The sequence below is a fragment of the Mobula birostris genome, chromosome 8 (genome assembly GCF_030028105.1).
Source record: "Mobula birostris isolate sMobBir1 chromosome 8, sMobBir1.hap1, whole genome shotgun sequence".
Lineage (NCBI taxonomy): Eukaryota > Metazoa > Chordata > Chondrichthyes > Myliobatiformes > Myliobatidae > Mobula > Mobula birostris.
The window spans coordinates 29,642,214-29,667,856 of NC_092377.1; the positions used below are offsets into that span (position 1 = coordinate 29,642,214).

The 25,643-nt window shown below is 39.2% G+C and overlaps 1 protein-coding gene across 1 annotated transcript in view; it reads right to left on the minus strand.

The window, feature by feature from the left end:
- Positions 1-25,643, minus strand: part of xpo5 (exportin 5) — a 120,753-nt gene that overhangs the window by 25,281 nt on the left and 69,829 nt on the right. The window contains exons 20-27 of the mRNA XM_072264930.1: positions 24,428-24,609; positions 12,923-13,023; positions 7,979-8,075; positions 7,252-7,388; positions 6,133-6,230; positions 3,172-3,218; positions 1,598-1,695; positions 894-947 (exon numbers count right to left, since the gene is read on the minus strand). Of these exons, the coding sequence (XP_072121031.1) occupies positions 894-947; positions 1,598-1,695; positions 3,172-3,218; positions 6,133-6,230; positions 7,252-7,388; positions 7,979-8,075; positions 12,923-13,023; positions 24,428-24,609 (814 nt within the window). The remainder of the gene's footprint in view (positions 1-893; positions 948-1,597; positions 1,696-3,171; positions 3,219-6,132; positions 6,231-7,251; positions 7,389-7,978; positions 8,076-12,922; positions 13,024-24,427; positions 24,610-25,643) is intronic.

Consider the following 25,643-nt stretch of genomic DNA (forward strand, 5'->3'; position numbering starts at 1 on the left):
TTCCGAATAGTAAAAGGCCTGAACAGATTAGATACGGCAAAGGTATTTCCCATGGTAAGGGAGTCTAGGTCAAGAGGGCACGACTTCAGGATTGAAGGACGTCCATTTAGGACAGAGATGTGGAGAAATTACTTTAGTCAGAGCGTGGTAAATCTGTGAAATTTGTTGCCACGAGAGGCTGTGGAGGCCAAGTCATTGGGTGTATTTAAAGCAGAGATACACCCTGGTTCTTGATTAGCCAGGGCATCGAAGGGTATGGGAAGAAGGCAGGGGAGTGGGGATGACTGGAAGAATTGGATCTGCCCATGACTGAATGGCAGAGCAGACTCGATGGGCCAAATGGCCTATTTCTGCTCCTATCTTATGGTTCAGCATTGTTCAGGTGCAGCCAGCCCAATCTGAACAGCACCCTCCTACCGCAATAGTGAACAATGTCACACAGATTCAAACCCACTTCTCCCACACCAATCTTAGCATAGTGCTTCTTGGCACCATGGGGAAATACTGTTCACTTTTTTGTTTCTGACTTTTTTGCACCATTTACGCAGAATATTTGTCCAAAATAAATTATAGATTTGTACTGCAGGACGATAATCAGCAATTTACTGTCAATAAAAGTAGTTTATGAATAATTTTGCTTTATAGTCTATTAAAGTGGCTGTAATTTCAAAGGCAAATAATTTATCTTGACCATTGGGTTTTCTTCTCCAAGCCATGCATTGTTAGCCTGGAATGGTACACTTGCTCAAAAGCACACATATATGGTCAGGCAAAATTTCATTACAGACTACTGTTATTACTAACCTAAACAAAAATTTCAAAACTATTTCCACAAACTTGAGATAAAGCTAAACATTATATTAATGTATCAAAATCAAGTCTTGGCCACTCACCATCCATATCCCCTGCCATGGACTCTGGGCCTTTCTTAACACAACAGCATACAGCTGGAAAAAAAAACAGATATTCAAATCCAGCTTTTATGCTACATTTACTACAAAATTGCAGAGCTCTAGACAGTGGAGAGCTAGGTAGGATCACATACATGGTATTATAAACAAAAATAATTAACTAAAATGGACAAGTTCACTGATTCTGACTATAAACAAAAGTATTTAACTAAATGGACAAGTTCATTGATTCCTGTCCTCCAGTTCAGTGACTTTGCATTTACTAAGTAATAGTGTGACAAAGTGGACAAAATGAATACAGCTAGATGGGTGGCGGAGAAAAGAATGGTGCTTAATCAAGGAACCATAAGAGTGAAAACTAAATCTAACAAAACAGGATTTTAATCAATAAAGTTGTCATCTCCTCTTGGATATGGTCTAAACTTAAAAGTTCGAAGTTCAAAGCAATTCCTGGCTCCTTTTAAGTACAAAGTAGATTTTTTTCAAATCACTAAATTTACTTTTGGATTTTGCCACACTGCTCAGCACCTAATAGCTATTGATACTGTTTCTTTGGAGTTCAAATTAACCTTTTTACTTTGATAAAAAGAAAGTCCACTTTGACAAGATAATATTTTTTATTAAATCCATCAGAAAATTTCTCCATATAGCTTTTCTTTCTTTGTGCAAGGAAGTAAGCTCCTTACTCATTAGATCAATGGATTCACGAGTGAGAAGACGTGTTAACTGTTCATCCAGCATTTCTTGGGACTCTGGATTCTCCTCAGGACCACCACTTTCAGCCCTTAATAAAGAAAAACAGCAAAAATCTTAGCTCTCTCAGCCAGAAGGAACATTAATTGGTTTTACTTAAAGCAAACTAATTTTTAAAATTAATTTTCAAAATGAGGGTTTGCATGATCTGTCACAGCATTTGAAATGCCAAATATTCACTGGCCTCAAGATGGTAGCTAACAGTCATTTTTAAAAAAAACTTCTACATTCTTTCAAATGGAAGTGCTTCCACTATAATGATAGTCATAGTCATACTTTATTGATCCCGGGGGAAATTGGTTTTCGTTACAGTTGCACCATAAATAATTAAATAGTAATAAAACCATAAATAGTTAAATAGTAATATGTTAATTATGCCAAGAAGTAAGTCCAGGACCAGCCTATTGGCTCAGGGTGTCTGACCCTCCAAGGGAGGAGTTGTAAAGTTTGATGGCCACAGGCAGGAATGACTTCCTATAACGCTCTATGCTGCATCTCAGTGGAATGAGTCTCTGGCTGAGTGTACTCCTGTGCCCAACCAGTACATTATGTAGTGGATGGGAGACATTGTCCAAGATGGCATGCAACTTGGACACCATCCTCTTTTCAGACACCACCGTCAGAGAGTCCAGTTCCATCCCCACAACATCACTGGCCTTACGAATGAGCTTGTTGATTCTGTTGGTGTCTGCTACCCTCAGCCTGCTGCCCCAGCACACAACAGCAAACATGATTGCACTGGCCACCACAGACTCGTAGAACATCCTCAGCATCGTCCGACAGATGTTAAAGGACCTCAGTCTCCTCAGGAAATAGAAACAATGATGGACAGGAACTCCAGGATTTAGATAATATTTGTGGTTTCTCCATTATATTCCCCAGTTACTTTCGTACATAACTTGGAGGAGGGGATTAAATAAGTAGGCAGTATTTCCAAGTACATTCCTATCTATATTGAAAAGGTAGCCAAGGCAGGGAACCATAGTGCATTTTGCCAGTGTAGCCATAGCACCCATAGTGCACCAATGATGGATAATGTGAATATTTAGGATGGTAAATGGAATGCTGATCAAGTAAATTTTCTTAGAACAGTCAAGCTTCTCAATTGTTGTTGAAGCAGAAATCAAAAAGGAGACAAAGCCAATGAGGCAAAGGAGATACAACTGAGGCCAGTTGCAAAAACAGGTGAAATACTTGCTAAAAGAACCGCATAAATTAGCAGCTCAGCAACAGTTTATAGCTTGCCAAAAGGATTCAAGGTCATGATAGAAACTGGACATCTATGATCATGAACACAAATCTTAATACGCAATTTCGTTGAAAACTAAACCCCAGTCAGTCCTGATTTCTCTATCTTTAAAAAGTGAAATTACCATAATCACAACATAAATCAAAATTATTGCATCAGGGAAAACACACCTGCATAATATTTCAACATTTACTAACTAATATTTAACAAATTCCTGGACAATGATCATCGTGGTTTTGGATCTTTACATTTACTTACTCCAATAAGCCTCTTTGGTTGATGACAATCCATTTGCCACTCAGTCTCTGGAAAAAACAATAATGTTGAATAGTGTACAGATCCATGGCAAGTCAAACACAAATTATGAACAGGTTTAAATGGAGAGCAGAAGAAAGGGAATCCCAGATTTAACAAGTCCCAAGATTTCTTTCACCTTCAAGCCCTAGTTCCTCCTTTGTACAAATGTACCCGAGCCTCTTGATCACATCCAAATATACACTTGCCCGAACTCCTGATATCCAGCCAACAAAAAAACCACACCATCAATATCTAATGCCCACGCATTTCCTAACTGTTGACCAACTCAAGACCCAAGCTTCCTATATTACCCTTCCTTGCCACCTATTTGGCCCTCATCATCTGCCCCTACTTTCTCGGGTATCCTTCTAGCCTTTCTATTACAGAAGTGCTGAAGGAAGCATTCACCATTCGTTGCCTACTCCATGACAAACCACACTTTGGACTTTAAGTATATTACAGTTTTGTGTTAAGACAGCCTCACAAAAAGATGGTCTAGCAAGCCCAGCTGCATTTATAGAATTTGTAGCCAGCTGTTACTTTCAAAACAATAGTTTTTTTCTATCATCAAACTCAAGGGCTAGATTTACTCTAATGGGGCCTGCCACACACAAACTCAGCACTCCCATTTTCCACTGTCCTAAACTAATCCAGTCTACATCCACATAACCAATCTTACAAGCCAATACCTTCCTGCAGTCAAGCAGCTAGTCTGTAAACAATGGCCATACTAACAATATAATTGGGGCATGTGGGTGGATTAAAACAGTATCAACAACTCCTCTGCAAGTCTTATTCAGCCAAGGACTAACACCAGCTGTCTTGGATTGATGCTTTTCATCCAGCAATTCATATTAAGATCTGTTCAGTTTATCAGAAATGTCCATTACATAGCATTCTAAAGTATTCTCCAATTCACTCTCCCACAACTCCTTTGATTTAATCAGATTAGAAACATAGAAAATAAGTGCAGAAGAAGGCCATTCAGCCCTTCGAGCCTGCACTGCCATTCAGTACAATCATGGCTGATCATCCAACTCAGAACCCTGTACCTGCCTTCTCTCCATACCCCCGATCCCTTTAGCCACAAGGGCCATATCTAACTCCCTCTTAAATATAGTCAATGAACTGGCCTCAACTGTTTCCTGTGGCAGAGAATTCCACAGATTCACCACTCTCTGTGTGAAGAAGTTTTTCCTCATCTTGGTCCTAAAAGGCTTCCCCTTTATCCTTAAACTGTGACCCTTCGTTCTGGACTTCCCCAACATCGGGAACAATCTTCCTACATCTAGCCTGCCCAATCCTTTTAGAATTTTATACGTTTCAATCAGATCCCCCCTCAATCTTCTAAATTCCAGAGAGTACAAGCCTAGTCGATCCAGTCTTTCATCATATGAAAGTCCTGCCATCCCAGGAATCAATCTGGTGAACCTTCTTCGTACTCCCTCCATGGCAAGAATGTCTTTCCTCAGATTAGGGGACCAAAACTGCACACAATACTCCAGGTGTGGTCTCACCAAGGCCTTGTACAACTGCAGTAGTACCTTCCTGTTCCTGTACTCGAATCTTCTTGCTATGAGTGCCAGCATACCATTCGCCTTTTTCACCGCCTGTTATACCTGCATGCCCACTTTCAATGACTGGTGTACAATGACACCCAAGTCTCGTTGCACCTCCCCTTTTCCTAATCGACCACCATTCAGATAATAATGTTTTCCTGTTTTTGCTACCAAAGTGGATAACCTCACATTTATCCACATTAAATTGCATCTGCCATGAATTTGCCCACTCACCTAACCTATCTAAGTCACCCTGCATTCTCTTAGCATCCTCCTCACAGCTAACACTGCCACCCAGCTTCGTGTCATCCGCAAACTTGGAGATGCTGCATTTCATCCCCTGGTCTAAGTCATTAATATATATTATATATATTAGAAAAAACATTGATCCAAATAGTCCTAAACTCAGGTGTTACCCTTGCTTTTGCCTCCTGCAGGATGCCCAAAGTTGCAAAGGCATTTCACAAGTCAGTGTGGTCCATGAGCAGTAATTTGACTCAATGCAGTGCAAACCAGGAGCCCAGCCATTGACAAGCGTGCAATCGAGTTGCACCACAGTGGTGCAGTTAGTGGAGCTGCTGCCTCACAGCCCCTAACCTCCACTGCTGTCTTTGTGAAGTCTGCACATTCTCCCTGTGACCTTGTAATGTTTTAACCAGGTGTTCCAGTTTCCAACCACGAACCAAAGATGTGTAGATGGGGAAGTTAAATGGCCAATGTAAACTGACCCTAGTGTGTAGGTGAGTGCATCTGGGATGGGAACTGAGTGGAAAATTGTGAAATGAGCTGGGATTAACAAAAAAAAAGTGCTTGATGTATCTTTGCATGAATATGACTATAACTGAGTGCCTTCTAAAAGCTTATGAGGTCAGAGGGCCTCTTCTACCTTCACTTAATTATCTTTGATACACAGACATTTACAAGAAAGCAAAAATAAAAATTTACTTTGAAAAGTGAGTTTTAGAGAAACGGAACATAAACACAGTTACCTTCACTTACCTTTCAGATGTATAGGGTTTCCATTTGTGTACCCAGCTTCTGGATCTCAAACCCGAGGCATCATATACAGTAAATTCTCCTCACCACCAGCTCAGTAAAATTAGAAACTACTCTATTACCCATGGTGAGTGGTGTTCCAGAACACACTGACTTGTGGACTGCAGTTTTGCACTCATTAGGAAAATCTGGCCCAACCTGCATAAACTTCCCTGACTAGCATCAGAAAAAGCCCACAGAATATTCAAATATTGAGGATACATAGAACTAACAAACCCAGAAACCGCTAAAGTTTGGACAATTGCAATATAGTTTCACAATAGCAGAACAATAACCCTTCAGACCTTTCTCTTTTAAATATAATTACCTGCAGTAGATAGGAGAATAGGGGTCCAAGAATTGGGCACAGCACGGCTTCATAGTGTTCAGGTGGGCAGGACTGGACCAAAGGCTTCACAAAGACACGTATGCACAAGTTAAGTATTACCTTGTATTTAATTGGCATTTTCTTCCTAACATTTCACAACAGACAGATAACAGCAAGAAATATTTCTGCCTCATCTCCCTTCATCCTGTTAAATGTATATCTTTAAAAAACTACATAAAAGATCTTGCTGGAGAGATAAAGCTATATAGCCCCATGCTACCATGCAAAATCCCTCAGAAAACAACAAAGTTTTGCATCACATCTTCACCTCAGTTAATTACAATTATTTCCACATGAATTTCACATCAAATCTAACCAAATGTCAAGCGAGGGAAATGCAGCAGTCAAGTTTTATATGGGCCTTTATTACATTTTTAAATAAGCAATTATGATTTTTTTTTATTAGTAAACTCTGAATAACTATTAATATGCTTCCAATTAAAACATTAAGCAATCTAAAAATTACTCTCAAAATGTCCTTCTTGAATAATGTACAAAACTGCTAAACATTAAAGGTAGTGTCTTAATATAAAAAAAACCTATCTTTCCAATAACAAATTCAAATGGGTGACTAAAATCCTGAATTAGAAATAAAACAGTTAACGTTTCAGGAACATCCTGAAACATTAATTTTGTTTCTCTTCCCACACCATTTTCAGTTTTTGCTTTAGATTTCAGGCATCTATTTTATTTGTACATTTTTAACAGGCCCTTTAAGCAGCATTGCCAGCAACCCCAGATTTAATCCTAGCCTAATCACAGGACAATTTACAATGATCAATTAACCTACTAACCAGTACATCTTAGACTGTGGGTGGAAACCACAGCACCCGGAGGAAACCAAAACATTCCACGGAGGGCGTACAAACTCCTTACACAGGACTGAACTCCAAAGCCAAGCTGTAATAGCACTGCGCTAATCACTGCACTACTGTGGTACCCCGTAGTTTTTGATTAGCAAAGATCTAGCTCAGACTAAATTTCTAGTCTCAGTATTCAATTATCCCAACATAAAGATATCTGCCCAAGGTTGTTTAATCAGAGTGGCAAAAAGGATATGGAGCACTGGACGGAGCCTATAGTCAGGAATATTCTCCAGATTCACAAAAGCAGAGTTTATTACAGACTCTGCAAAATTACTTATGTTGAAAAAATCTTGAAGCATACTTGGTCCAGCATTCCCGAGGATATGAAAACTGTTTAAGAATAAAGTCAGAGTAAATGTAATCTTTTTAATATCCAAGAAAACCAAAACAACTACTACAAACAGAATCAAAGTTACAAGATTAAAGTTTCATAGTTCTAAATGGGTTAGCATGCAACACATCACACAGAAAATTGAGCCACAGCTGGCCTCTGTGTCTGAAGTAACAAAAGGAACTACTAATCAAAAATGCTATGTATTGATTCATATTGTCCTGCGCAGTTAAATAACCCAACTCTCATCCATCTAGTACACACTTGAAGCAAGACACTAAAAGGATGCTGACAAGCAACTAATGTACTTTAGCACAAGCAGAAAGTATACAGCAAAAGTGTTAACAATTCTCAGATAAATTGGAGCACATTTGTTCTTTGCTCAAAGGCTAGTTCACCCAGCACAGAATATAAAGGGGGAAGTTAAAAACCAAAATTCAGAACTATAGTTTTGCAAGTTTGTGAACGAGAATGAAATTGTAGACCAGAGCAGTATTAATTTTTAACATTCTAAAAAAAAACTTGGGACACTGCCGTTTTAAAGTTCAAATTAAATACATAGTAAGATACCAACAAAATTTCTTCCTACCAGTTGTCATACAGGGTACAGAAGAATCCTTGCATTCGTTCTAGAACAGATTTGTAGACAGGAGCATCAACGTGATCTAGTAAAGGCTGTGGAATACCTGCATCAATGACAAGACTCATTAGAAACAGATTCTATCATTTACAAAAGTGTTAAACTTAGAGGACAAATTTATGGGATTACAACTTAGTCTAGGTCAAAGACCAAGATGGTTCATTAAAAGTCAACTTTTGTTGGGGATTTAAACTAGATCTGAGGGGAAAGCCAGTGCAGCTAGTGGAGTGGTTCTGGGGAAAATATATGTGGAGCTATCATACAAAGACAGGAACTGAAAGGTTGAGCATAGTGGGACTAACATGATGACGTGTCTATTTCAACGCAGGGAATATTATCGGCAAAGCAAATGAGCTTAGAGCTTGGATCAGCATGTGGAATTGTGATATTGTAGCCATTGGTGAGACTTGGTTGTAGGATGGACAAGACTGGCAGCTCAGTGTTCTGTGGTTCCATTGTCTTACACATAATAAAGAGATCTACTAAAGGAAGAGAGATGACATTACTCATTCGAGAAAATGTCACAGCAGTGCTCAGACAGGATAGCCTGGAGGGCTTGTCAACTATGGGTGAAGCTGAGGAATAAGAAAGGGAGAGAGAATCATGGTCTGATCAGGGACAGTCAGCATGGCTTTGTGAAGGGCAAATCGTGTCTAACAAGCCTGATAAGAGTTCTTTGAGAAGGTGACCAGGCATATAGATGAGGGTAGTGCAGTGGATGTGATCTACATGGATTTTAGTAAGGCATTTGACAAGGTTCCACATGGTAAGCTTATTCAGAAAGTTAGAAGGCATGAGATCCAGGGATGTTTGGCCAGGTGGATTCAGAATTGGCTTGCCTGCAGAAAGCAGAGGGTCGTGGTGGCGGGAGTACATTCAGATTGGAGGATTGTGACTAGTGGTGTCCCACAAGGATCTGTTCTGGGACCTCTACTTTTCGTGATTTTTATTAATGACCTGGATGTGAGGGTAGAAGGGTGAGTTGGCAAGTTTGTAGACGACACAAAGGTTATGTGCCTATGCAAGTGGCCTACGCCGTTGTAAACATGCGTTGGTGTGTCTACGTCGCTCTGCAATTCACCGTCCAAAACACTAGTTGGCGGTGGAGTTTCTATGCCACTGTGTTGAGTTTCTTTGTGTACTTCAAACAATGACGACTGAAACTGAGCGCATGTTGGAGCTGGAGCTAATAAATGTTGAACAAGAGTTACTTTTATTGAAATTACTGCAACGCAGAAAAGACAGAAGACGTCGGAGGAGATGGTGTGTATGACCATTGAATGAATTGAGGCAGAAGGAGGGTGAATTTTCTGTGCTTGTCCAGCCACTGACAGACATGGACAAGGAAATGCATTTCAAATATTTCTGGATGTCGGCAGGTAGATTTGACGAGAAAAAGCAACCGGAAATGCGACGCTACCAAGCGGTCCAATCACAGCTGTTGTGGTCTGTGTCACTGCGACGCGTAGTTACATTTTTGGGGGGATGCGTGTCAGGCTACGGCATAGGGTACGCAGCTACACTGTACCTACGGCGTAGATTCCACGCAGAAGTATAAATTGGCCTTAAGGGACTGAATGGGATAGAATGTGTTCAGTAACGTTTCCTTAATCAAGATATAAACGTAACAAACTAGAGAGATATTCCTCACAATTATTAGTGATTTCAAAAACATTCCCAGATACAAAAAAACTAATATGCAATTACCTGATACCTAATGAAAGTACATCCTAGCATTAACAAACCAATAACTGACAAAAACAAACTTAAACATCTGAAGTAAAACAATCACTAGAAATGTAAGAAAAGTGAGGAAAAATAAACACTAGAAAAGTTTTCTTTTGCTTTATTCAAAACCTTCACTTAAATTTCTTCCTGGCCCTTTGTATCCAGATTAGTACAGAAAATACAAATATTTATATTGAGAATCGCTGCCATGATTCAGCTTAAGGTTCAAACCCAATTTGAAGATATGTTGAAATTAACATGTTAAAAAGAAATTGAATAGGTATCTTGCAACAGATTATGTAGAAACCATAAACTATCTACAGCACAGAAACAGGCCTTTTGGCCCTTCTTTTTTGCCTAGTCCCACTGACCTGCACACGGACCATATCCCTCCATACACCTCCCATCCATGTATCTGTCCAATTTATTCTTAAATGTTAAAAAAGAACCCACATTTATCACCTCATCTGGCAGCTCATTCCACACTCCAACTTAGGGTGAAGAAGCCCCCCCTAATGTTCCCTTTAAACTTTTCTCCCTTCACCCTTAACCCATGTCCTCTGGTTTTTTTCACCTCTTGCCTCAGTGGAAAAAGCCTGCTTGCATTCACTCTATCTATACCCATCATAATTTTATATACCTCCATGAAATCTCCCCTCATTCTTCTACACTCCAGGGAATAATGTCGTAACCTATTCAATCTTTCTCTGTAACTGAGTTTCTCAAGTCCCAGCAACATCCTTGTAAACCTTCTCTGCACTCTTTCAACCTTATTTATATCCTTCCTGTAATTTGGTGACCAAAACTGAACACAATACTCCAGATTCGGCCTCACCAATGCCTTATACGACCTCCTCATAATATTCCAGCTCTTATACTCTGATTAATAAAGGCCAATTTACCAAAAGCTCTCTTTACAACCCTATCTACCTGTGACGCCACTTTTAGGGAATTTTGTATCTGTATTCCCAGATCCCTCTGTTCTACTGCACTCCTCAGTGCCTTACCATTTACCCTGTATGTTCTACCTTGGTTTGTCCTTCCAAAGTGCAATACCTCACACTTGTCTGTATTAAACTCTATCTGCCATTTTTCAGCCCATTTTTCAGCTGGTCCAAATCCCTCTGCAAGCTTTGAAAACCTTCCTCACTGTCTACTACACCTCTAATCTTTGTATCATCAGCAAATTTGCTGATCCAATTTACCATATTATCATCCAGATCACTGATATAGATGACAAATAACAATGGACCCAGCACTGATCCCTGTGGCACACCACTAGTCACAGGCCTCCACTCGGAGAAGCAATTCTCTACTACCACTCTGGCTTCTTCCATTGAGCCAATGTCTAATCCAAATTACTACCTCTCCATGTATACCTAGCGATTGAATTTTCTTAACTAATCTCCCATGCTGGACCTTGTAAAAGGCCATGTAGACAACATCCACTGCCTTCCCTTCATCCACTTTCCTGGTAACCTCCTCGAAAAACTCCAATAGATTGGTCAAACATGACCTACCACGCACAAAGCCATGTTGACTCTCCCTAATAAGTCCCTGTCTATCCAAATGCTTGTAGATTCTGTCACTTAGTACTCCCTCCAATAACTTACCCACTACCAACATCAAACTTACCGGCCTATAATTTCTAGGATTACTTTTCGATCCTTTTTTAAACAACGGAACAACATGAGCCATTCTCCAATCCTCACCCGTAGACACCGACATTTTAAATATATCTGCCAGGGCCCCTGTAATTTCAACACTAGTCTCCTTCAAGGTCCGAGGGAATACCCTGTCAGGTCCTGGAGATTTATCCCCTTTAATTTGCCTCAAGGTAGCAAGCAGCTCCTCCTTTTCAATCTGTACAGTTTCCATGATCTCATTACTTGTTTCCCTTAATTCCATAGACTTCATGCCAGTTTCCTTAGTAAATACAGATGCAAAAAACCCATTTAAGATCTCCCCCATTTCTTTTGGTTCCGCACTTAGCCAACCACTCTGATCTTCACAAGGACCAGTTTTATCCCTTACAATCCTTTTACTCTTAATATACCTGTAAAAGCTCTTTGGATTATTCTTCACTTTGACTGCCAAGGCAACCTCATGTCTTCTTTTAGCCCTCCTGATTTCCTTAAGTATTTTCTTGCACTTTTTATACTCCTCAAGCACTTTATTTACTCCCTGTTTCCTATACATGTCATACAACTCTCTGTTCTCCTTTATCAGAATTGCAATATCCCTTGAGAACCAAGGTTTCTTATTCCTATTCACTTTGCCTTTAATCCTGACAGGAACATACAAGCTCTGCACTCTCAAAATTTCTCCTTTGAAGGCTTCCCACTTACCGATCACATCCTTGCCAGAGAACAACCTGTCCCAATCCATGCTTTTTAGATCCTTTCTCATTTCTTCAAATTTGGCCTTCTTCCAGTTTAGAATCTCAACCCTAGGACCAGATCTATCTTCATCCATGATCAAGTCAAAACTAATGGTGTTATGATCACTGGAACCAAAGTGCTCCCCTACACACACTTCCGTCATTTGTCCTAACTCATTTCCTAACAGGAGATCTAATATTGCATCCCCTCAGTTGGTCCCTCTATATATTGATTCAGAAAACTTTCCTGAACACATTTCACAAACTCTAACCCATCTAGACCCCTAACAGTATGGGAGTCTCAATCAATATGTGGAAAATTAAAATCCCCTACCACCACAACTTTATGCTTCCTGCAGCTACCTGCTATCTCTTCAATATTTGCTCCTCCAATTCTCACTGACTATTGGGTGCTCTGTAATACAACCCCAAATAATGTGGCCATACCTTTCCTGTTTCTCAGCTCCACCCATAAGGACTCAGTAGACAAGCCCTCTAATCTGTCCTGCCTGAGCACTGCTGTAATACGTTTCCTGACAAAAAATGCTACCACCCCCCCCGCCCCCACCTTTCATTCCTCTGCCTCTATCACATCTGAAACATCGGAACCCTGGAATATTAAGCTGCCAGTCCTGCCCTTCTTGTAGCCAAGTTTCACTAATTGCTATAACTTCATAATTCCACAATTAAGAGTTCACAATTAAGTGACATCTTATTTTTAAGAGTACTGGCTAATTAGCCCATAGGTGAGATAAATTTCCAAAACTAAGGAATTATACATATACCGAGGATAGCATTTTTTTCCACTTCCAGCATGTCGTGGGCTTTCATGAAGTGGGGGCTCAGCTGCGCCAACATTTCCGGGAGCCAAAGATTGTTATGAGTCCTGTAAACAAGAAAACATAGTAACATTAATAAGTTCCATTTTTTAATCCCTTGTGGTTTAAACACGGTCATAAAAGGGACATGAAGGCCTTGAAGTGAAATAGATTTAAGACAATTCCACCAATCAAATCAGACAGGAAGATCACACAGTTATCTTCATTAAGTGCCACTACTGGGGAATTTTTGTCCCACTCTTTCAGCTTTTGGTCTTGTAGTGCAGAATCCCTCTGCAGAAGCCAAGCATCTGTTGAGAGCAAATGAAAGGCAACTGATAAACTGGAAGGCTTCTACAAATACCTCTAATCACTCCATTTTTAATTAAAGTGGCACCAGTTCTTGTCAACTACCAGAAGACTTAGATGGGGTAGAGTATTCAAAATAGCAATACTCCCCTGCAGATTCAAGGCTCTAATGGCACTAAACATAATTGGCACAACATCCCTGTCAAGTTAATACCAATTCTAATCCAAGACAAAGACAGCTTTTTAATTCATATTCATATCAAATAATTCATATTCATATCAAATGAGTCAACAGGTGCCCTGACCTTTTCCACCCAAATTGTGAACAGATTTCAGTCTCTCAGAGGTTGAATCTGCTGGCAGTCTCAGCAGTTTAAGGCAGAGAACAAAACTGAACAAGAAATTGATACCTAATTCAAATTATCTTCTGAAAGCATATTTGGGGATACAATCAAGTGTAAACAAATGTAAAAGTATCCCCCCAAAGTGAAATTTTAGTCCACATAATTTACTGGAATATCAAGGAAAACACTACAAACGAGATGAAAACAAATTCTGTTCAGGGGATGTAGTGTAGTGGAAAAGGTCAACAACGCTCTTCTGCCAAATCTAAGCTTGGTAATAAAAACCACAAAAATTTCTTGGTGATTATATCTTTAATTCTACTCCAGTTTTATATGCCTAAAATAATTTCTTCACACATCCACATTAATTTTATCTTCCCACACCCACATTCCCCTAAAAATTATGGTCCACTGAGAATTGGCTCCCAGAAGTGTTATACAAAGACAATGTTCCTGGATGACTAGAGAGCATCACTAAGTAACAGATGACATACTGATTGCACCAAATCTTAGATTATGGCAGAAGAATAATTTCTTTATTTGCTCATCAAAAAAATCTCAATTCCAAGTAAATATTTCAACACCATTTCTAGTAAATGCATTAAGTCATGACATACATGGAAAATAATTGTCAAGTACATGTTCTTACAACAAGCAAGAGAATAAAGAAAAGGAAGAGTTGAAACAAGAAGACAATAGGGTTGAAAAAGATGGATAAGCAGAGAACAATGAAAGAAACACAAACTACACAGTAATGCTGCGAAAATGCCACTTACCTGTATGTACTTAAAATTCATACACTCTACAGACTCCATTTTCAATTTAATTCATGAATACTAATTAAATAAATACCAGTTTAATACTTTTAAGCATTAATTGGGATGTAAAAAAAGAAATGATTCATTTTTCTAGAATTAACAATCTTACATACCTGGTTAGAGTGCAATCTAGCCAAACTGCTACTTCAAAGTACAAAAGCTTTATGTATTGCACAGCCTCCTCATTCTGCCTCAAACTACACAATCAACTCTTAACTCCTACAAAATGTGCCACCTCTCTCTTAAATTTCCTTTACTTCTCAATTTTAAAACATTTACTGTCCCATTTTAAAATGATCAAAATTCAGCTTCAAGTCCAAGACGATACCTTCTCCCCAACATGCAGCCAACAATTATACCACTACAATTAACAGAAAGACCAAACACGCTATCCTCCTACACCACTGATTCTGAATATGTTAAGTTCCAGATCAAAAGCAAGATATTCAGATAAACATGAACTCTTCACAACCTCTGAAAATCAAAATGCAACTTGTGCACTGCCAAGCTCAAATAACACTTCAATGAAAAACACTTCTGGCAAACTTGAGCAACGTAGGCATTTGCAAAATTGCAAACCATTAAAATATACTATGAAAAGCCAAATGAAGTATTTAAGAATTCTGAATAAAAGTTGCTGGAAATAGATAACATTATTTACAACAAAATATATACATTATCAGAGAACTAATCATAATTTTAGGTGTTGTCTTTAAAATATTAAATTTGTGCAACGAAGTATATTATCCAAATCTAATATATGAAGGATGAAGAGGTTTCCAAAAAGAAAATCCAGTGAACCACATCAATTATTGAAATATTTACTCAACTATTACGCAACACAATTCTATCGGTATCAAGAACACTTACAAGGTCTACAAAAGTTCAAAGTAAATTTATTATTAAAGTACATATGAGTCACTGTATACCATGCTGAGATACATTTTCTTGTGGCCATTCACAGTAGATATAAAGAAACACCATAGAATCAGTGAAAAACTGCACACAAGATGGACAAACAAACTATGCAAATGTAAAAGAAATATAATAAAAAATAATAAATATCAAGAACATGAGATGAACAATCCCTGAAACTGAATCCATAGGGCGTGGGAACAGTTCAGTACTGTGGTGAGTGAAGTTACCCCTCTGGTTCACAAGCATGATGGTTAAGGGGTAATAACTATTCCTGAACCTGGTGGTGTGGGTCCTGAAGGTTCTGGACCTCCTTCCTGATGACAGCAGCGAGCAAAGAGCAGAACCCGAATGACCGAGTCTGCAATGATGGATGCTACTTTCTTGCAACACCGTTCCTTGCGGATGTGCTCAAATGATGGGGAGGGCATTACTCGTGGTGGCCTAGGCTACATCCACTACTTTTTGTAGGCATTTCCATTCAAGGGCATTGGTTTTTCCATACAAGGCAGTGATGCAACCAGTCAGTTACTCAACTTATCTATAAAAGTTTTAGATGACATTCCAAATCTGTAAGAAAGTAGAGATACTGCTGTGTCTTCTTCGTAATAGCACCTACATGCTGGACCCAAATTTTCTGATTTCAAATCCTCTGAAATGTTAACACCAAGCAACTTAAAATTCGCTGACCCTCTCTGCCTCTGATCACCCGATGAAGACTGGTGCATGAACCTCCGATTTTCTACTACTTGAGTAAATAATCGGCTCTTGGGTCTTGTTGGCATTGAGTGAGAGGTTGTCGTTGAGGCGCCACTCAGCCAGATTTTCAATCTGCCTCCTATATTGCTGATTCATCGCCATCTTTGATTTGGCCAATGACAGTGGTGTTATCAGCAAACTTAAGTAAGGCAGCAGGGGGCTAAGCACACAGCCCTGGGTGCACCTGTACTGATGGTGATTGTGGAGATGTTGTTGCCAATCCAAACTGACTCAGGTTTGGAATTAAGGAAATCAACGATCCAGTTCCACAAGAAGGTACTGAGGCCTAGGTCTTGGAGCTTATTAATCAATTTTTCATTCTTATCACTCTGATAATGAAATTCTATCGAGTTTCTGGAGTCTAATGCTGACTTTATTTGCAGCCAGTAGCTTTCATCTTCTCTAGAAGATGAAATCTGTTTACTCTACCAGACCACTGCATAATTTTAAGGAGCACTGATTTGCCAACAGATCAATCCTTTACAGATGCTTTAAGCAAGTGAGATTACAAACAGATTTCAATACTGCAAAGCAGTTCAACAAAATTTCTTCAAGCACCAACATGTGAGCTGTAACATGACTTCACATATGCAAATGACTAATTATTGCTCAATTTTAAACACACCATAGACAAGACATATGTTGAGGAAGCTCCAGAAGTCAACAATAAGACATCAATTCTTCAGATATGAAGTACACAACAGAGTACTTCTTCTGCAACATCACAACTGTATGGCACACCTTTGATCTTCAAACTTTAAATTTATGTTATCTATGAAAATTTCCTGCTTTACCTAAAGTTGAAACTTCTCCAGTTGTGAGAACAAAAACATCTTCAATACATTGTTGATCAAATTTCTCTCATGTCATTCAATCAAGCATTCAGCCCATGCCATTCAATTCAATTAAAATTTAGTCAAGGTAGTTCTGCAGACTTCAACCTATGTTAAAAAAATCTTTCCAGTGCTTTCGCGTAGCTTAGCTTCATTGAATGGAATAGCAATGACAAGACTGGAGGAGTGCAGGTGAAAGGGCAGGGAGGACACTTTAGGAGCCACAACAAATTGTTTAAGTATTCCCATGATACAAGATAAAACATCAATGGTTGCCACTTATCGCCACATTCCAGTGACCATTTCTGGAGTGCATCAGCTGTCAAAGTATTAACAATAAGAAATTTAAAGTCTTCTTCATTTCCACGCACTTAACCACCCAAACACCACCAAACATTATGAAAAGAGCTCTAGGATCCAAAGAAAAGACATTTTAAAATTTTACCTACAAACAGCAAAAGTCAATGAAGCTACCGTCAGTTAGTGGGGGAAAGTTTGAGTGATTAAAACCCCGGAATAAAATTACACGGCGGGGGGGGGGGGGGGGGGGTGTTGATTAACTCAAAACAGACTTGTTCAAGTATTGAGAGAGACGTCAGAATACTGAAACACTTAGGAAACAAGAATGATTAACAATTGTTTTTGGAATAAAGTACAAAATTGGATCACACCTTTTTTTAAATGCTAAGCAAGACAATTTCAAAGTAGGTAAAAACATAAGCAGTGAGGAGAGGCAGACTTCAGTAATTCATTTATGAAATGAATAGAATCATTGTAGCTGCAATTTAATACACTGATGTACTAGTAATGCAATTTGAACAAGTGAAAGCTTAAATGGTTTAATCCTTTTAAAAAAAATACATGAACAGAGAACATGAACACAAATAAACTAATTTTACAGTGAAATTAGAAAAAAACTAGAATGGTTCTTAATGAAACTGAAACATTTAAATTGAGATATAATTTTGGCATTTTGGAGGGGGGAGAGAGAGCAGCCAGATGTCTTGGTACGTATTGGTATCAATGTCACAGGAAGGAAAAGCAAAGAGGTCCCGAAAGAGAATTTCGAGAGCTAGGTAGAAAGCTGAGAAGCAGGATCTCCCGGGTAGTAACTTCTGGACTGCTGCCTGTGCCACACACCAGTGAGGCTAGAAACAGGATGACTTGGCAGATTAATGCGTGGCTGAGAAGACGGTGCAGGGGGCAGGGCTTCAGGTTCTAGGATCATTGGGATCTCTTCTGGGGAAGGCATGACCTGCACAAAAGGGACAGGTTGCACCTGAATCCAAGGGGGTCCAATATTCTCACAGGCAGGTTTGTTAGAGCTACTGGGGAAGGTTTAAACTAAACTGACAGGGGGATAGAAACTAGAGTGAAGGAACTCAGGATAGGACGGATGGTTTAAAAAAAAAGATAGCGTGCAGATGACTGTCTGGAAGGTCAGGCAGATGATAGGAGGGATGCAGAAACGATGGCAAGTACAGAACTCAAAGTGTTATATCTCAATGCACGGAGTACAAGAAATAAGGTGGACAACCTTGTTGCACTATTACAGATTGCCAGGTATGATGTTTTGGCAATCACTGAATTGTGGCTTAAGGATGGTTGTCGTTGGGAGCAGAATGTCCAAGATTATACTTGTATCAGAGGGAGAGGAAGGTAGGTAGAGGAGGTGGCATGGCTCTGCTGGTAAACAATGGCATCAAATCAGAAGATAGGATCGAAATATGTTGAATCCTTCTGGGCCAAATTAAGGGTAGAAGGACCCTGATGGCAGTTATATACAGGTCCCCCAACAGTAACTGAGATGTGGGCCACAGACTACAACCGGAAATAGAAAAGGCAGATACAGGCCTCCCAACAGTAGCTGCGGCTTGGAACACAGATTACATCGGGAAACAGAAAAGGAGTGTCAAAAGGGCAATGTTATGATGATCATGGGAGATTTCAACATGCACGTCAATTGAAAAAATCAGATTGGTAAAGGACCTCAAGAAAGATAGTTGGTTGAATGCATATGAGAAGGACTTTTAGAGCAGTTAGTCGTTGAGCCTACAAGGGGATCGGCTTAACTGGAATGGGTGTTATGTAATAAACTGGAGGCGATTAGGGAGCTTAAGGTAAAAGAACCCTTAAGAGACAGTGATTACAATATGATTGAGTTCAATTTGAAATTTGATAGGGAGAAAGTAAAGTGTGACGTAGCAGTATATCAATGGAGTAAAGGAAATTAGTGGTATGAGAGAAGAGTTGGCCAAAGTAAATTGGAAGGAAATACTGGCAGGGATGACAGCAGAGCAGCAATGGCTTAAGTATCTGGGAAAAATGAAGGTGGTGCAAGATAATGTATCCCAAAAACGAAGAAATACTCAAATGGCAAACTAGTACAACCATGGCTGTCAAGGTAAGTCAAAGCTAATGTGAAAGCAAAAGAGAGGGCATACAACAAAGCAAAAATCAGCAAGAAGACAGAGGATGGGGAAGCTTTTAAAAACTTACAGAAAGCAACTAAAAGAATCATTAGCAGGGGAAAGATGAAATATGAAAGCAAACTAGCAAGCAATGTCAAAGTGGATACACAAACCTTTTTCAAGTATGTAAAAAAATGAAAGAAATAAGAGTGAAACATAAGGCCGCTAGTAAATGAGGCAGGAGAAATAATAATAGGGGACAAGGAGATGGCAGATGAAATAAATGGGTATTTTGCATCAATCTTCATTCTGAAAGACAGTGTGCCAGATGTTGAAGGGTGTGAGGAAAGAGAAGTGAGTATAGTTATTATTACAAGGGAGAAGGTGCTCAAAAAGCTGAAAGACCTAAGGGTACATAAGTCACCCGAACCAGATGAACTGCACCTTAGGGTTCTGAAAGAGGCAGTGGAGAGATTGTGGAAGCATTAGTTTTGATCTTTCAAAAAAATCAATGGACTGTGCGTGGTTCCAGAGGACTGGGAAACTGCAAATGTCACTCCACTATTTAACAAAGGAGGGAGCAGCAGAAAGAAAATTATAGACCAGTAAGCCTGACCTCATTAACTGAGAAGATGTTGGAGTTAATTGTTAAGGATAAGGTGATTGGTGACATAGGACAAGATTGGACAAAGTCAATATGGTTTCCTTAAGGGAAAATCTTGCCTGACAAACCTGTTGGAATTCTTTGAGGAGATCTCAAGTAGGATAGGTAAAGGGATGCAGTGGATGTTGTACATTTGGACTTTCCGACCAGTGCCACCCATGAGGCTACTTACCAAGTTAAGAGCCCCTGGTATTACAGGAAAGTTACTGGTATGGTTAAAGCATTGGCTGATTGGTAGGAGGCAGTGAGTAGGAATAAAAGGATCCTTCTCTGGTTGGCTGCCAATGACTAGTGGTGTCCCGCAGGGGTTGGTGATGGGACCACTTCTTTTTAATACTGTCTATCAATGATTTAGATGATGGAATAGATCACTTTGTTGCCAAATTTGCAGATGACACGAAGATTGATGGAGGGGCAGGAATGCTGCAGAAGGACTAAAACAGATTAGGAGAATGGGCAAGAGAGTGGCAAATGAAACACAATGTTGGAAAATGCATTCTCATGCACTTCGGTAGTAGAAATAAACGTGCAGACTATTTTCTAAAAGGGGAGAAAATCCAAATATCTGAGATGCAAAGGGACTTTGGAGTCCTTGTGCAGAACACCCTAAAGGTTAACTTGCAGGTTGAATTGGTGGTGGGGAAGGCAAATGCAATGTTAACATTCATTTCAAAAGGTCTGGAATATAAGATCTGGGATATGTTGCTGAGGCTTTCTAAGGCACTGGTGAGGTTCCACCTTGAATATTGAGAACAGTTTTGGGCTCCTCATCTAAGAAAAGATGAGCTGGCATTGGAGAGAGTTCAGAGAAAGTTCACAAGGATGATTCTAGAAATGAAAAGGTTATCATATGATGAATGTTTGATAGGTCTGGGTCTGTACTGGATGGAATTTTAAAGATGAGGAGGAGATCTCACTGAATCCTTATGAATGGCCTAAACAGAGTAGATGTGGAAAGGGATGTTTCCCGTGGTGGGGGAGTCTTAAACAAGAGGGCACAGCTTCAGGATGCTCATTTAATCTGTTCATTTAAAACAGATATGCTGAGAAATTTCTTAAGCCAGAGAGTGGTGTATTTGTAGAATTTGTTGCCACAGGCAGCTGCAGAGGCCAGGTCGGTGGGTATACTTAAGGCAGCTTGATAGGTTCTTGATTGGACATGGCATTAAAGGTTAGAGGGGAAGGCTGTGGAATAGGGCTGAGGAGGGAAAAAAGGATCAGCCATGAATGAATGGCGGAGCATAGTCGAAGGGCCAAATGGTCTAATTCTGCTCCTATGACTTTTGGTCTTAATTTTGGTCTTACATTTAAGATTCACATAGCAAATATTCACATAGAAAAATTGCTTACACTGACTGGAGAATGAGTAACTGAAAGATATGCTTAAATTTATTAAGCATAGGATTAATGATAGTTATTTTTAAAAAAAACAGTGGATTCCAGTTAATTAGTAAATCTGTTAATTGGGATAGCCACTTACTTGAGACAATACTTAAAAGAACAAAAACTAATCGAGAAAATAGCCACGATAGCCTTTGTTTATTTGAGACACTATGCCACTTATTTGGGGCAGCAGACTTGCCAAACAGTTTCCAAGTAGCGCCAACCTACATCTGTATGGTCATTAGACAATAATCAGCTTAGAGCAAACACTTTTTAAATAGCGTCAGCTGCATGTGCATGTGTTCAAAAAGCAGTTGTTTTTGTCACTGATAGTTGGTGAGAAATAAGCTATAAGACGATTCGTAACTGTTTTGCTCACTGTGGCTTTAAGCATTCACGCTTGGAGGTGCCAGAAACAGTCGGGAGTGAAAATAAAACCATTTCACTAGTTCAACAGGTTAGGAACTACAAAGAATTTGACATTATCTACAATCATCCTGAATGCTATAATGAAACTGAAGATTTGAAGGATGCAATTGTCGAAAGGATTGTATTGAGGCGGTCCATTATCTGCACTAAGTGTCAGTGCTAACTTTGTGCATTTACTGTGAATCAAAAGAACACAGCAGCACATTGGCTGTCCATCGTATCTGGCGATGACAATGAAACCAGTGCAAAGAGCTTTTGAATGGAAAATCCATTGCACTGGTACAGTTATACTCTCTCGATCTCAGAAGTCCGGGTCTATTGGTATGAGAAGTTGTCACAAACTGGGGTCTTGGTCGCTGTGGATGACCATGATGGCTTATGTGCCTTAACGTAACCTTTGCTCTTACACTAAGTGTTGCAGAACTGCCTTCTTAGCTGCTGGATCTCAGTGTTGATCTGATCCACCCAGTCCACCAGAACTGACTTCACATGCTATAACAGCCATGAACCTATGTAATCAGGATATGAGGCCTCCCAACTACCCTCACCTCGTTTAGCCCGCTTATTGAAGCAACTGACCAGGGTGTGGCTGCTGTCATATGCAAACAGCTACCTGGAGCCACAGGTACAAGCCAATTATCTGGTGGGGACCAAAGCTGCTCCAGAATGGACACAAGCCCCTTCAACAGATATGCTACTCCTCCCTGGGCACCCCATTCATGGCAGCATACACTGGATTAATTCCCCTGCCAATAAACGTTTTTTGGTACTGTAGAAGCACTCGTAGTGCTCCAATTTGTTCTGTGTTTCATTCCAATACATAATCTGTTACTCAGCTAAACGGTAGTTTGTCTTTTTATGAAATATTGTTTTAAATATTTCCATGAAACCTCAGCAGCTACTTAATTGGGCCAAAATATACTGGTTCTATGTGTCCAAATTAGCTGGAATCCACTGTACATACAAAGTTGTCATTCAATGCAATTTGATACTCTGCAAACAAACTATGTTGTTGATTACTGCTTTCAATCCCATTAATTTTCCAAATACAATGAAGTGACTCAAATGTCTCCAGGAAAACTAAGCCATTAGTAGCTGGTGCCATTTAATGGGAAGAGACAACTGAAGTCTACAAAACATTAAGCAGCATAGTTCATATAGACATAGTCAGAAAATGATCTTTGCTGTTCGAACGAATGGAACCAGTTTCCACAAAGTGTAGAAGTGTAGCATGTTGACAGTCCTAGTTTTCATCCCCTCTCCTAACTAGATTAGGTGTTCTATTCTTTACTGATACTGCAGAAATAATTTAAGCTTATCTACTGTGCTCAAATTCAACTAGATAGCCAAAATGATAATGTTTCTCATTAATCTTAGTTAAGTAAATAAATGGAAAAGGTCTCATTAATAGGATTAATATAAATATGTCACTCTCATTAATAGATTCAATGAGACCCCAATTGACATATTCATAGCTCTACAACCTGATAAGAGACAGGCTTTACCATTGAACAATTAGGTACCGAGTAGAAATTGCCCACTATTGGGGGGGGGGGGCATGTTTGCACAAGTGTCTAAGCTGTATCTCAACATGGTAAAAATTATAAAAATCTAAATACAAAATATGCTTATAATTAAAACAAGCTTTATTTAATGTGTCATTTTATTTAAAATCCAGCATTTCCATATGTTTTACTGAACTATGCAGGGAAAAATGAAATGGAAGGATTCACCAAATAAACTGGCTATTAAGTAGATTAAAACATTTAGCAATTGTTTTATAATTTCAACAAGAAAGGGCTTAAGAATGCACATGAAAAATTACTTCCAGAGAATACAGGACTGAAGTATTTAAAAATATATTTTAGTTGCAGGTCAACTTGTGCAAATCTTACAAAAAATGGTATCAATGTATTCAATATATTATGCCAGGATTTTAATTCTATTCTCGTTAATCATGAATAGGAAAATATGTTAAGGGAAATGACCATACAATGCTTTGAAGAAAATGCATCGTCATTTTTTATTTTAAAAAAACACAATAGGCTTTCCAACTTCCAGATTTCATGATGCAAGTAAATTACTTTTGAACTTGTGTGATAAGTTACCTTGGTCAAAAAGGCCAATTTTCAAATTTTGATAGAATCCTACTCAAAAATCTATATCGTCATTAGGAATTTGTTCCAACCAGTATGGTCACCAGCAAGTCCAAAAGAACTAACTTACCTGGATACATACCTGAATTTTCTCCTTAGCGTAAAAATAAAATAAAACTTTGAAGAAAAATTAAAGTTAAGCAAGGGAACTTCTTCTGAATTGGGACATGACCTACGTTTAGAACTAAATGGTAATTTATGCAAAACAAATCACACTGTTGAAATTATTACTCCTCATCTTCCTTAATACAATAACCTGCAATACAAGATTTCAAGCAACAACATCCAATCTCAAATTAAGGAATAGGCAAAAGAGCACTATGCAGGCTGGCTGATAAGTGCACTTGTTTGTTTATTTTCCACTGATGCAAGACCATGTTCCTGGCCTAGATCCAGTGTTAGTGCAATGCCTTTGGTTTACGTGCTGCTACTCTTGTCCAACTTGATTCACCTTATCAGGGCGAGCAGGTTGTCAAGAAGTTTGATGACATGCTCAGCGCAGGCGTTGCGGTAGATCGGAGACCCGCTGGGTGTGAATCCAACCACGAACCCTCCGGCCTTTGCCTCCTCCAGGTCAGTAGGCCAGCGAGCCCGCTTCACAACTCCAAGTATGGTGTAAACACACAAGCTGATCTGTCAAAATAAGGTAAAAAGCAGAGATGAAAACTCCGGTAAAACTGAATTGACCTTTACCAGAAGTACCTGTGGCTCAATACCTCCAGGTTACTGCAGTGACAAATCCTGTTTGCAACTAATTGTATTGCAACAGTTAGGGACAAGAAGCTTCAATATGGAATATTGTGCATTGAAAACACTGGCAACGTGCATGAAAGTACAAGGAATATACAAATATAACACTGCACACAGACACTCTGCAAAATTTCTACATGCCAAGCACTTTTTTAATTTTGGAGACAAAACAGCAGATACACAATTAAATCTCACCACTTTCTGATTCCTTGCCTTTACCAGAAAACAAAACTACAAAGCTCTTTCTACAAAGTAGAATCAATGGACAGATCAGGATTGACCTCTGACCTCTACAATATCTGACCAACCTTTCACCTCTACAATATCTGACCAGACCCTTCAGGCTACTAACAGCAGAAAAACAATTTTCAGAAGGCAGTCGTTCTCCTCTCAACATTTTCATCCCAAAAGGCACAATTGTGGAACTGGCCAATAATATCTGAAGGAAATGCAACAATCACGAACTGGCTTCAGTATCTTATTACAATTCTGAATCATACAAGCTACTCCACAACATCCCAACAGAACATATTCTGTCCACCATAATGAAACAATGCCACAAACAAATGAAGCACTTTCTAAAACAATGGTTTTCACCGTCACCTAATAAATATTAGACAACCATTTTGTCTGAATGCATATCCCACTGCAAGTCACCATGCCACAATCATTTTATTTCATGTCTTGACAATTTAAAAAGCCATTTCATCAGCTCTTTAAATCCCTCCCAACTTAAAGAAAAAACACCTTACAGTTCTTGAGTTTTTTTTTGTAATATTTTGTTCAGATACACTGTTTGAAGTCTTCACCATGGACAGTTAACAGCAGGCCTTGATATTTTCCATGACCATCCCTTAAGATGGATTCCTTTGTTAAATGGTTTCTAAATTTAGGATTGAATAAAAGATAATTTTTGA